Raw genomic sequence first — 14,513 nt, 5'->3', positions numbered from 1 at the left:
TCCAACCCCCTGCTCAAAGCAGGACAACCCCAACTAAATCATCCCAGCCAGGGCTTTGTCAAGCCTGACCTTAAAAACCTCTAAGGAAGGAGATTCCACCACCTCCCTAGGTAACCCATTCCAGTGCTTCACCACTCTCCGAGTGAAAAAGATTTTCCTAATATCCAACCTAAACCTCCCCCACTGCATCTTGAGACCATTACTCCTTGTTCTGTCATCTGCCACCACTGAAAACAGCCAAGCTCCATCCTCTTTGGAACTCCCTTTCAGGTAGTTGAAAGCAGCTACCAAATCCACCCCCTAATTCTTCTCTTCTGTAGACTAAACAATCTCAGTTCCCTCAGCCTCTCCTCATAAATCATGACTTAATCGTTTTTGTTGTCCTCCACTGGACTTTTTCAAATTTTTCCACATCCTCCTTGTAGTGTGGGGCCCAAAACTGGGCACAGTACTCCAGATGAGGCCTCACCAGTGTTGAATAGAGGGGAATGATCACATCCCTCGATCTGCTGGCAATGCCCCTATTTATACAGCCCAAAATGCCGTTAGTCTTCTTGGCAACAAGGGCACACTGTTGACTCATATCCAACTTCTCGTCCACTGTAACCCATAGGTCCTTTTCTGCAGAACTGCTGCTTAGCCACTCGGTCCCTAGTCTGTAGCAGTTCATGGGATTGTTCCTTCCTAAGTGCAGGACTCTTCACTTGTCCTTATTGAATCTCATAAGATTTCTTTTGGCCCGATCCTCTAATTTGTCTAGGTCCGTCTGTATCCTATCCCTACCCTCCAGCATATCTACCACTCCTCCCAGTTTAGTGTCCTCTGCAAACTTTCTGAGGGTATAGTCCACGCCATCCTCCAGATCATTAATGAAGATATTGAACAAAACCGGCCCCAGGACCTACCCTTGGGGCACTCTGCTTGATACCGGCTGCTAAATAGACATATAGCCATAGATCACTACCCGTTGAGCCCGACGATCTAGCCAGCTTTCTATCCACCTTATAGTCCATTCATCCAGCCCATACTTCTTTAACTTGCTGGCAAGAATACTGTGGGAGACCGTAGCAAAAGCTTTTCTAAAGTCACTGCTTTCCCCTCATCCACAGAGCCAGTTATCTCCTCATAGAAGGCAATTATGTTAGTCAGGCATGACTTGCCCTTGATGAATCCATGCTGACTGTTCCTGATCACTTTCCTCCTCTCTAAGTGCTTCAGAAATGATTCCTTGAGGACCTGCTCCATGATTTTTCCAGGGACGGAGGTGAGGCTGACTGACGTGTAGTTCACCGGATCCTCCTTCCCTTTTTTAAAGATGGGCACTACATTAGCCTTTTTCCAGTCATCCAGGACCTCCCTTGAACGCCATGAGTTTTCAAAGATAATGGCCAATGGCTCTGCAATCACATCCGCCAACAACTTTAGCACCCTCAGATGCAGCGCATCCAGCCCCATGGACTTATACTTGTCCAGCTTTCCTAAATAGTCCTGAACCACTTCTTTCTCCACAGAGGGCTGATCACCTCCTCCCCATACTGTGTTGCCCAATGCAGTAGTCTGGGAGCTGACCTTGTTCATGAAGACAGAGGCAAAAAAAGCATTGAGTATATTAGCTTTTTCCACATCCTCTGTCGCTGGGTTGCTTCCCTCATTCAGTAAGGGGCCCACACTTTCCTTGACTTTCTTCTTTTTGGAAACATACCTGAAGAAACCCTTCTTGTTACTCTTAACATCCCTTGCTAGCTGCAACTCCAAGTGTGATTTGGCCTTCCTGATTTCACTCCTGCATGCCTGAGCAATATTTTTATAATCCTCCCTGGTCATTTGTTCAATCATCCACTTCTTGTAAGCTTCTTTTTTGTGTTTAAGATCAGCAAGGATTTCATGTTAAGCCAAGCTAGTCGCCTGCCATATTTACTATTTTTTCTACACATCAGGACGGTTCGTTCCTGCAACCTCAATAAGGATTCTTTAAAATACAGCCAGCTCTCCTGGACTCCTTTGCCCCTCATCTTGATCTCCCAGGGGATCCTGCCCATCAGTTCCCTGAGGGAGTCAAAGTCTACTTTTCTGAAGTCCAGGGTTCGTATTCTGCTGCTCTCCTTTCAGGATCCTGAACACGACCATCTCATGGTCACTGCCTCCCAGGTTCGCATCCACTTTTGCTTCCCCTACTAATTCTTCCCTGTTTGAGAGCAGCAGGTCAAGAAGAGCTCTGCTCCTAGTTGATTCCTCCAGTACTTGCACCAGGAAATTGTCCCCTACACTTTTCAAAAACTTCCTGGATTGTCTGTGCACTGCTATATTCCTCTCCCAGCAGATATCAGAGTGATTGAAGTCCCCCATTCCGAGCCACAGCCTGCGATCTTGTAACTTCTGTTACTTGCCAGAAGAAAGCCTCGTCCACCTCATCCCCCTGGTCTGGTGGTCTATAGCAGACTCCCACCACGACATCACCCTTGTTGCTCACACTTCTAAACTTAATCCAGAGATTCTCAGGTTTTTCTGCAGTTTCATACTGGAGCTCTGAGCAGTCACACTGCTCTCTTACATACAATGCAACTCCCCCACCTGTTCTGCCCTGCCTGTCCTTCCTGAACAGTGTATATCCATCCATGACAGTACTCCAGTCATGTGAGTTATCCCACCAAGTCTTTGTTATTCCAATCACATAATAATTCCTTGACTGTGCCAGGACTTCTATTTCTCCCTGCTTGTTTCCCAGGCTTCTTGCATTTGTGTATAGGCACTTAAGATAAAAGGTGGTAATTGGAGATATACCAATCTCCTAGAACTGGAAGGGACCTTGAAAGGTCATTGAGTCCAGCCCCCTGCCTTCTTTAGCAGGACCAATTTTTGCCCCAGATCCCTAAGTGGCCCCCTCAAGGATTGAACTCACAACCCTGGGTTTAGCAGGCCAATGCTCAAACCACTGAGCTATCCCTCCCCCCGAAACTCACTGATTGTCCTGCTTTCTCAGAATGAAGTAGGAGTCCTCCCCTCTTGCACTCTCCTGCTCATGCTTCCTTCTGGTATTTCACTTCCCCACTTACCTCAGGGCTTTGGTCTCCTTCCCCCCGGTGAACCTAGTTTAAAGCCCTCCTCACTAGGTTAGCCAGCTTGCTTGTGAAGATGCTCCTCCCTCTCCGTTAGGTGGAGCCCATCTCGGCCTAGCACTCCTCCTTCTTGGAACACCACCCCATGGTCAAAGAATCCAAAGCCTTCTCTCCGACACCACCTGCGTAGCCATTTGTTGACTTCCACAATTTGACAGTCTCTACCTGGGCCTTTTCCTTCCACAGGGAGGATAGACGAGAACACCACTTGCACCTCAAACTCCTTTATCCTTCTTCCCAGAGCCACGTAGTCTGCAGTGATCCGCTCAAGATAATTCTTGGCAGTATCATTGGTGCCCACATGGAGAAGCAGGAAGAGGTAGTGATCCAAGGGCTTGATGAGTCTCAGCAGACTCTCTGTCACATCGTGAATCCTAGCTCCTGGCAAGCAGAACACTTCTCGGTTTTCCCGGTCGGGACAGCATATAGATGACTCCCTTAGGAGGGAGTCCCCGACCACCACCACCCACCTCCTTCTCTTGGGAGCGGCGGTCGTGGAACCCCCGTCCCTATGACAGTGCATCTCATGCTTTCCAATCAGTGGAGTCTCCTTCTGCTCCCTTCCCTCAGATGCATCATCTAGTCCACTCTCCGCATTAGTACTTGTGAAGAGAACATGAAAATGGTTGTTCACCTGTATCTGCATTGCTGGTACATGGACGCTCCTCTTTCTTATTCTGGAGGTCACATGCTACCAAACTTCTTCATCATCTTTCTGTCCCCGCTGCGCAGCCTGCTTTGATTCTTCAGAATGTTGTGCCTGTAGAAGCATATTCTGATGTCTGTCCAGGAAATCCTCATTTTCTCTTATGCAACGCAGGGTTGATACTTGTTTCTCCAGACCTTGAACCTTCTCTTCCAATATGGAGACCAGCTTGCACTTTGTACAGACAAAGTCACTTCTGTCCTGTGGAAGAAAGACAAACATGGCACATCCTGTGCAGATCACAACAACTGATCGCTCACCATCCATATTACCTTCCTTCTAAGAGCTTCCTCAGCTGTTGCAGCAACTCCTCACAGGAGCCTGCAAGTTGAAAGCCTCCATGGGCTCTCCCCAGGCGAACTGCCCATCAAACTCCCTCTGTTAGCTGTTCTGCTGGTTCACAGCTGACTGCCTCTTTATAACAGTCAGGCCCACTCAAGGCCCACCTGGAACAAAGCACTTCCAATTCACACTTTTCAAAAACTCAAGCACTCGGTCAAACTGACAAACACTCCCCACAACAGACACTTAGATACTCACCAACACAGCCCCCCTAATGCAGCGCTTAGTGTCCCTCCTAGGTTTGGACCTAGGATCTTTTTAACATCTAATGCAGCATTTCTCAAACGGGGGTCCACGGCCCCGATTATTAGCTCATCCCTAGGTCATAGAGGGATGTCTCAGATGGGTCTGGTTTGACTTGGAACCAGATTTGGGAACCATGGACAGCACTGCAGACTTCCCTTTCTCAATGGGAATAGGTTTTAGGACTCAGGAAGGCCTCTTGTGATCATGCTCAGTACTGGAGCCATGAGCTGCCTGTTCCAAGGCACCCACTCGAAGGGCTCACTGCGTCGGGAAGGCCTGGAGATGGGCCTGCCATTCTTTTAGAGTCCCTGCTGTAAAGGCTTTGACATAGCTGGCAACATTCAGAAAAGCATTGGTCTCCAGGGTAAAGGAGGCCTATGGTGTAGGCATCAGATGCTGGAAACACAGTGAGGCAAGAAGTACACTGCCTAAACCTCTCTTTTCCATAAGGCTAGGATCAGTCCTGCTGTCACCAGGCTGAAGTGATTTGAGGTCAGTTATACAACATTGTGTAAAATCTAAATGAAGATTGTAAGAAATAAATTGCACTAAAATTAACGATATAAAATTGATTATTTTAGTCAAGTCACAAATCTGGCAAAACCAGAGTCCTAGACCCAGAGCAAGGTATGTATCTCTTTGATGTGGAGATAGAGAAACTGAGCAGCAGGATGCATTCTTTTATGTAATTTTGCCAGACATGCATTTAACTTGGCAAAGACATAACAAGATCCAGTAGATGGAAGCTGACGCTAGATAAATTCAAACTGAAAATAAGCACACAGTTGTTTCAGGGAGGGTGATTATTAGAACAACCTTCCTAGGGACATAGTGGATTTTCCACCCCCTGGAATCTTCAAATTGAGATTGGATGACAAATTTATGGACTTGATGAAGGAATCACTGAATTAAATTATATGGCCTGTGTTATACAGGAGGTCAAACTAGATCTTGATCATCCCTTCTGACCTTAAAATCTATTAATTTACATCTCTAGCTCTTATGGTTGCAACAAAAATGTTTAAAATATGCCGTAATGCCAGCCTGAGTCTCCAGACACCCTTAATCAGTATAACTGTATAAGAGAAGTTTAACTTGTCATTAGGTTTGATAGCTATATGTAAACTTCAGCTATCTTACTGTAGAATATCTTAACAGAAACATCAATTTGTTCTGCTTATTTATTGTTGATATTGGGTAGCTATCCACTGAGGTAACTGAGTGCTGGTAGGGTTGTTTGGGTGCCTGAATGAGGAATTCAAATGCACCACCACCAAATTTTAAATTAACTCTGTCCTTTTCTGAAAGGAATCCCGTTCCAAATACTGAAGGCCTAAACTGCTTCCTGTGTATCAAAAACCATAACATTTTTCCATATATTTCTAGGTGCCAAAGCTAGGGTTTCCTACCTAGGTGTCAAAACTTCCAGCTTTCCCCTGACAATTTCTGTGGTGCAGTTAAACTTTGTCACTGCAAAATGCTGTCCCAGACTGAAGGCTGCAAGTTTGTGGATGGCATAAAATTGAGTTTAATACTAAAATCTATTTGTATTAAATGTACTTACTGCACTGGTCTGGGGGGCAATGAATGGCAAAGGGGTGAGGGTGAAATGCTGCATTATTCCCAGTTCCCTGTTGTATCAGATTTGTTGTGCAGCATGGTACTTGGTTCCTTGGTTACAGACAGAAATATACTGAAAGTCTATCTTCATACGCAGAATTGTTTAGTAAATGCCATATAGCCAAACTGATTGACTTTTCCAATTACTTCTAGTTGCTTACTGAAGCTGAAAGTAAACTGGATGCTCCAGTAAAGACTGTTCGTGTAACCTCCTGTCATAAAATTTGAAGCTTACCTTATTGAAATGATAGCAACAAAACTTTAGACCCCAGTACTCATTAGTTTGTCTTAATAACTGGTGCTTTCTCACTCTAGATCCTGTTGTTGCCTCTCTCGCACAAGATATCTTTAAGGAGCTAGCACAAATAGAAGCCTGCCAGGGTCCAATGCAGATGAGACTAATCCCAACTCTCGTCAGCATCATGCAGGCTCCTGCTGATAAGATTCCAGCAGGGCTTTGTGCAGTAAGTACTATGGCAAAAGCTGGTTTAGCTGCAGGTTGGGTTCTTGGTGCAGCTAATAAAATCATTGGCTTTATGCCATTCTATCAACCTGTTTTGGTATGAAAAGAGCAAGAACAGATGCTCATAAACTACTATTGCAATGTCTTTAGTGACTGAGATCTTTCTGTGAGGAAAGAGATCTCCAGGTTTGGAAGAAATGCACATCATAGTCTTTTATCTCTCAGTTGTCTGTCAGCCTTCTTCCAGTTTTCACAAAGTGTCTTTAGCTCTTTCTTACCATTTGAAATGGTGCAACCTATGGAAGTAAGCTTTTTCACAATAGGGCATCTCCAGTAATGCACATTACATGTCATAGACATGGTACATGCACAACTTGTTAGAACCCAAGCTGTACGTATCCTCTCATGTGAGTTTGCACCTTTCTGTACACAATGAAACACCACACATGTAACTGTGCATATGTAAAATATATAGGATCATGCTTTATATTGAGATTCCATTTATAAAGCATTAATACATGATTAAAATATTTATAATATCCATCAAAGAGGAGTATATATTATACCTAGTTATAAGCACATCAGTAGAAGGTGGGTTTTATGTTGTTATAACTGGCTGTTATGAGTAAGGCTGCATGTCTGTCATGGAGGTCATGGAAGTCACTGATTCTGTGACTTTCCATGACTTCAGCAGCAACTGGTGTGGCTGGCTCCGGGGCTGCCTGAGCAGATCAGGCACCTCCTGGGGCATTTTGGGTGTGGGTGGGGGTTCAAGGCTGAGGTGGGTTGAGGTGCAGGATGGCGCTTACCTCGGGGGAGGCTCCCCAGAAGCAGTCAGCTTGTGCCTGCAGCTCCTAGCCACGGGGCCAGGGGGCTCTGCGTGCTGCTTCTGCCCACAGCTGCCGCCCCTGCCCACAGGTGCTGCCCCCGCAGCTCCAATTGGCTGCGGTTCCCGGACAATAGGAGCTGTGGAGCCGGAGCACATGGTGGAGACAGCGTGCAGAGCTCCCCTGGCCTTCCCTCCCCCTAAGAGCTTTCAGGGACACGTGGAGCTGGGTAGGAAGCCTGCCAGCCCCACCAACCCTCCCCCACAGTACAAGTGGGAGTCCTGGGCCATGCGCCGCTGCCCACCCCTTCCCCGCACCAGCGGGGATCCCAGACTGTACTCCCGGACTGTACTCCCGAACTGCCCCTGCAGAGCACCTGCGCCCCCCCCCGTCCCCCCGGCCAAAGTTTTAGTTAGGGATGTAGTACGAGTCATGGGGTATGTCAACACTACGAAATTAGGTCGATTTTATAGAAGTCGATTTTTAGAAATTGATTTTATACAGTCGATTGTATATGTCCCCACTAAGTGCATTAAGTCAGCGGAGTGCATCCTCACTACCGTGGCTAGCATCGACTTAGAGTGGTGCACTGTAGGTAGCTATCCCACAGTTCCCACAGTTGCTGCTGCCCATTGGAATTCTGGGTTAAGCTCCCAATGCCTGATGGGGCAAAAACATTGTCGCAGGTGGTTTTGGGTACATGTTGTCAGTCGCCCCTCCCTCTGTGAAAGCAACAGCAGACAATCGTTTTGCGCCTTTTTTCCTGGGTTACCTGTGCAGACGCCATACCCCGTCGAGCATGGAGCATGCTCAACTCACCATCACCACTGCTGTTGTGAGGATTGTAAACACCTCACACATTATCCTGGAATATATGCAGAACCGGGCTAAAAGACGCCAGCACAAAGAGGATTTTGGGCCAGGCAAACAAGCACAGACTGGTGAGACCGCATAGTGTTGTAGGTATGGAATGATTCACAGTGGCTGCAAAACTTTTGCATGTGTAAGGCCACTTTTCCGGAACTCTGTGAGTTGCTTTCCCCCACCCTGAAGCGCAGGAATACCAAGATGAGAGCTGCCCTGACAGTTGAGAAGCAAGTGGCGATAGCCCTGTGGAAGCTTGCAATGCCTGACTGCTACTGGTCAGTTGGGAATCAATTTGGAGTGGACAGGTCTACTGTGGGGGCTGCTGTGATGCAGGTAGCCAATGCAATCACTAATGTTCTGTTATCAAGGGTAGTGACTCTGGGAAATGTGCAGGTCATACTGGATGGCTTTGCTGCAATGGGGTTCCCTAACTGGTGGGGCAATAGACGGAACGCATATCCCAATCTTGGCACCGAACCACCTTGCCAACCAGTATGTGAACCGCAAGGGGTACTTCTCAATGGTACTGCAAGCACTGGTGGATCACAAGGGACGTTTCACCGACATCACATAGGATGGCTGGGAAAGGTGCATGACAGTCGCATATTTAGGAAATACAGGCTGTTTGAGCAGCTGCAAGAAGTGACTTACTTCCCAGACCAGAAAATTACCGTTGGATGTTGAAATGCCAGTAGTTCTCCTTGGGGACCCAGCCTACCCCCTTGCTCCCATGGCTCATGAAGCCGTACACAGGCAGCCTGGACAGTAGTAAGGAGCAAGTATCAGAGGGGTAGCCGTGTTAGTCTGGTTCTGTAGAAGCAGCAAAGAATCCTGTGGCACCTTATAGACTAACAGACGTTTTGCAGCATGAGCTTTCGTGGGTGAATACCCACTTCTTCGGATGCAAGCAGTGGAAATTTCCAGGGGCAGGTGTATATATATAAGCAAGCAAGAAGCAAGCTAGAGATAACGAGGTTAGATCAATCAGGGAGGATGAGGCCCTGTTCCAGCAGCTGAGGTGTGAAAACCAAGGGAGGAGAAACTGGTTCTGTAATTGGCAAGCCATTCACAGTCTTTGTTTAGTCCTGAGCTGATGGCGTTAAATTTGCAGATGAACTGGAGCTCAGCAGTTTCTCTTTGAAGTCTGGTCCTAAAGTTTTTTTGCTGTAGGATGGCCACCTTAAAATCTGCTATTGTGTGGCCAGGGAGGTTGAAGTGTTCTCCTACAGGTTTTTGTATATTGCCATTCCTAATGTCTGATTTGTGTCCATTTATCCTTTTCCTTAGAGATTGTCCAGTTTGGCCGATGTACATAGCAGAGGGGCATTGCTGGCATATGATGGCATATATTACATTGGTGGACGTGCAGGTGAATGAACCGGTGATGGTGTGGCTGATCTGGTTAGGTCCTGTGGTGGTGTTGCTGTTATAGATATGTGGGCAGAGTTGGCATCGAGGTTTGTTTCCACAATTTGTGCCTGTGCACGTCGGCGGAAGCATTCAATGTCCAGACTGTCCAGAGGGTCCAGACTGTCATTTGGACCCTCAGGAGGAGTCTATGTGGAGTTCTTCTTCTTGTGCTGTTGGTGGGAGGGTAACTCCGCCGACGTGCACAGGCAGAAATTGTGGAAAAACAACATCGCTTGCCTCACAACCTAAGTCGTGCAGAACGCAATGCCATCCACAGCCTCAGAAACCACCCTGACATTATAATCAAAGAGGCTGATAAAGGAGGTGCTGTTGTCATCATGAACAGGTCTGACTACCAAAAGGAGGCCGCCAGACAACTCTCCAATACCAAATTTTACAGGCTACTTCCCTCAGATCCCACTGAGGAATACACTAAGAAACTGCACCATCTACTCAGGACACTCCCTACACTAACACCGGAACAAATCAACATACCCTTAGAACCCCGACCAGGGTTATTGTATCTACTACCCAAGATCCACAAACCCGGAAATCCTGGACGCCCCATCATCTCTGGCATTGGAACTCTCACTGAAGGACTGTCTGGATATGTGGACTCTCTACTCAGACCCTATGTTACCAGCACTCCCAGCTATCTCTGTGACACCACTGATTTCCTGAGGAAACTACAATGCATTGGTGACCTTCCAGAAAACACCATCCTAGCCACCATGGATGTAGAGGCTCTCTACACAAACATGCCACACACTGATGGAATACAAGCTGTCAGGAACAGTATCCCTGATGATGCCACAGCACAACTGGTTGCTGAGCTCTGTGCCTTTATCCTCACACACAACTATTTCAAATTTAATGGCAATATATATCTCCAGATCAGTGGCACCACTATGGGCACCCGCATGGCCCCACAATATGCCAATATTTTTATGGCCGACCTGGAACAACGCTTCCTCAGCTCCTGTCCACTCACGCCCCTTCTCTACCTACGCTACATTGATGACATCTTCATCATCTGGACCCATGGGAAGGAGACTCTGGAAAAATTCCACCATGATTTCAACAGCTTCCACCCCTCCATCAACCTCAGCCTGGACCTATCTACACGGGAGGTCCACTTCCGAGACACCACGGTGCAAATGAGTGGTGGTCACATTAACACCACCCTATACCGAAAACCTACCGACCGCTATGCCTACCTTCATGCCTCCAGCTTCCATCCCGGGCACACCACAAGATCCATTGTCTACAGCCAAGCACTGAGGTACAACCGTATCTACTCTAACCCCGCAGACAGAGACCAACACCTAGAAAATCTCCACCAAGCATTCTCAAGACTACAGTACCCACACGAGGAAATAAGGAAACAGATCAACAGAGCCAGATGTGTACCCAGAAGCCTCCTACTGCAAGACAAACCCAAGAAAGAAACCAACAGGACTCCACTGGCCATCACATACAGTCCCCAGCTCAAACCCCTCCAACGCATCATCAGGGATCTACAACCCATCCTGGACAATGATCCCACACTTTCACAGGCCTTGGGTGGCAGGCCAGTCCTCGCCCACCGACAACCTGCCAACCTGAAGCATATTCTCACCAGCAACTGCACACCGCACCATAGTAACTCTAGCTCAGGAACCAACCCATGCAACAAACCTCGATGCCAACTCTGCCCACATATCTATACCAGCAACACCATCACAGGACCTAACCAGATCAGCCACACCATCACCGGTTCATTCACCTGCACGTCCACCAATGTAATATATGCCAGCAATGCCCCTCTGCTATGTACATCGGCCAAACTGGACAGTCTCTAAGGAAAAGGATAAATGGACACAAATCAGACATTAGGAATGGCAATATACAAAAACCTGTAGGAGAACACTTCAACCTCCCTGGCCACACAATAGCAGATTTTAAGGTGGCCATCCTACAGCAAAAAAACTTTTTAGGACCAGACTTCAAAGAGAAACTGCTGAGCTCCAGTTCATCTGCAAATTTAACACCATCAGCTCAGGACTAAACAAAGACTGTGAATGGCTTGCCAATTACAGAACCAGTTTCTCCTCCCTTGGTTTTCACACCTCAACTGCTGGAACAGGGCCTCATCCTCCCTGATTGATCTAACCTTGTTATCTCTAGCTTGCTTCTTGCTTGCTTATATATACACCTGCCCCTGGAAATTTCCACTGCTTGCATCCGAAGAAGTGGGTATTCACCCACGAAAGCTCATGCTGCAAAACGTCTGTTAGTCTATAAGGTGCCACAGGATTCTTTGCTGCTTAGTAAGGAGCAGTTCAACTATAGGCTGAGCAAGTGCAGAATGGTGGTAGGATGTGCCTTTGGACATTTTAAATCTGCAGGCACTGTTTGCTAAGTAGGTCCGACCTCAGCGCAACCAACATTCCCATTGTTATTGCTGCTTGCTGTGTGCTCCATAATATCTGTGAGTAAGGGGGAGATGTTTATGGCGGGTGGGAGGTTGAGGCAAATTGCCTGGCAAACAATTTTGAGCAGCCAGACACCAGGGCAATTAGAAGAGCACAGCAAAGTGCGCTGCGCATCAGAGGGGCTTTGAAAACCAGTTTCATGACAGGCCAGGCTTCGATGTGACAGTTGTGTGTGTTTCTCCTTGATGCAAACCCGCCCCCTTTTGTTGATTTTAATTCCCTGTAATCCAGCCACCTTCTCCCCTTTGAAATAAAGTAACTATTGTTTTGAAACCACGCATTCTTTCTTTATTAATTAAAAAAAAAAATGAGATAACTGACAAGGTAGCCCAGGTCTGCTGGGGGAGAAGGGAAGGACAAGGCCACATTGTTTGTTGTAGCCACACTAAAAATCAAACTGTTTGAATGACAGCCTTCTGTTGCTTGGGCCATCCTCTGGAGTGGAGTGGCTGGGTGCCTGGAGCCTCCACCCCTGCATTCTTGGGCGTCTGGGTGAGGCAGATATGGAACTTGGGGAGGAGGGCATGCGGTTATACAGTGGATGCAGTGGGGGTCTGTGCTCTTGTTGGCTTTCCTGCAGCTCCAACAGATGCTTCATCATGTCTGTTTGCTCCCCCATTAGCCTCAGCATTGCATCCTTCCTCCGCTCTTCACGCTCACTTAATTCTTTCCTGGCCTCTGCCACTGAATGCCTCCATGCATTTAGCTGTGTCCTATCAGTGCAGGAGGACTGCATGAGCTCGGAAAACATGTCATTGCAAGTGCATTTGTTTTTTTTTTTGCCTTCTAATCTGCAATAACCTCAGGGATGGAGATGATAGGGCGAGCGTAGAAACATTTGCACCTGGGCGGTGAGTAACATTTAAGATGTTACATTTCTGAGAACAAAAGGGAGACTCTTTCCCAGTGAATCAAGCAATTCACAGCAGACAGCACATGTGCTTTAGGTACAAGGTCGCATTTGCCTTTTATATTGAGCGCCTGCTGGTATGGTAACACATCACACATGGCTGGGCAACAGAATTCGGTTTCCAGGCAGCCATAGTAAGCCTTTTAGTACATGGGGTTGGCTTCTTATGCCATCATAATGTGGGAATGTTTTCAAACTGCAGCACCCTCCTTTTCCAGAGCAAGCAATGGGTTGGGTTTCACATTTAAAAGGAGGGGCTGCGGTTTTCGGGTGGATGTGCAGCACACACCTACCCCCACGCCACCATGTGGCTATTCTCTGGGATGATGACTGTTAGCCAAGCACAAACAGCCCAGCATGAACAAGGTCCTTTTACTGTTCCCTTACAAAAATTCCCCTATTTCAACCAGGTGACCATGAATGATATCACTCTACTGAGGCTAACACAGAAAGATATAGACCGAATGTTGCTTGAATGCAATCAAACCTAGAACCATTCGCTGCCATGCTTTGTGCTGCAATGATTCCAGAATATTTGCTACTGGCTTGGTGTGGTAAAGTGTCCTACTGTGGAGGATGAAATAAGGCAGCCCTTCCCAGAAACCTTCTGCAAAGGCTTTCAGAGTACCTCCAGGAGAGCTTCATGGCGATGTCCCTGGAGGATTCCTACTCCATCCCCAGACATGTGAACAGACCTTTCCAGTAGCTGTACTGGCCGCGAATGCATCCCAGTTCTTCAGGGAAAATCAAACATTAAACACTATTGCTTTTAACCCCTGTAGTGTAGTTACAAATGTGCACTCACCAGAGGTGCCTTCTCCGGCTTCAGGGTCACGGATCCCACCTTGGGAGGGTATTGGCTCCAGGGTGATGAAAAGGTCTTGGCTGCCGGGGAGAACGGATTCACTGCTTGCCTGCTGTGCATTCTCCTCCTCCTCTTCCTCATCCGCAAAATCCTCCCCCCTTGCAGGTGTCCACGGACAGTGGTGGGATAGTGGTAGGGTCCCCCCACCTAAAATGCCATGCAGCTGATCATAGAAGCAGCATGTATGGGGCTCTGACCCGGAACGACCGTTTGCCTCCTTTGTCTTTTGGTAGGCTTGCCTGAGCTCGTTAACTTTAACACGGCACTGCTGTGTGTCCCTGTTGTAGCCTCTGTCCAACATGCTCTGTGAGATTTTGGCAAATATATTTGCATCTCTTCTTTTTGATCGGAGTTCAGCCTGCACGGATGCCTCTCCTCATACAGCAATCAGATCCAGTGTCTCCCTTTCGGTCCATGCTGGAGCTCATTTGCGATTTTGGGGGGACTGCATGGTCACTAGTGCCGCTGAGTTCGCCACGCTGACCAAACAGGAAATGAAATTCAAAAGTTTCCGGGGCTTTTCCTGTGTACCTGGCTAGTGCATCAGAGTTCAAAGTGCTGTCCAGAGTGGTCACAATGGAGCACTCTGGGATAGCTCCCGGAGGCAAATACCGTTGATTTGCATCCACACTATCCCAAATTGGACCCAGCAAGGTTGATTTTTAGC

At 47.4% G+C, this 14,513-nt stretch overlaps 1 protein-coding gene across 3 annotated transcripts in view; it reads left to right on the top strand.

Moving 5' to 3' along the window:
- IPO9 (importin 9) overlaps window positions 1-14,513 on the top strand; it is a 183,880-nt gene that overhangs the window by 127,422 nt on the left and 41,945 nt on the right. For all 3 annotated transcript variants that reach the window (XM_039517959.1, XM_039517957.1, XM_039517958.1), the window contains one exon: window positions 6,346-6,494. In XM_039517959.1, coding sequence (XP_039373893.1) covers window positions 6,346-6,494 — 149 coding nt within the window. The remainder of the gene's footprint in view (window positions 1-6,345; window positions 6,495-14,513) is intronic.

This window comes from Mauremys reevesii, unplaced genomic scaffold (genome assembly GCF_016161935.1).
Source record: "Mauremys reevesii isolate NIE-2019 unplaced genomic scaffold, ASM1616193v1 Contig2, whole genome shotgun sequence".
Classification (NCBI taxonomy): Eukaryota; Metazoa; Chordata; order Testudines; family Geoemydidae; genus Mauremys; species Mauremys reevesii.
This window is presented reverse-complemented; position numbering and strand designations above follow the sequence as displayed.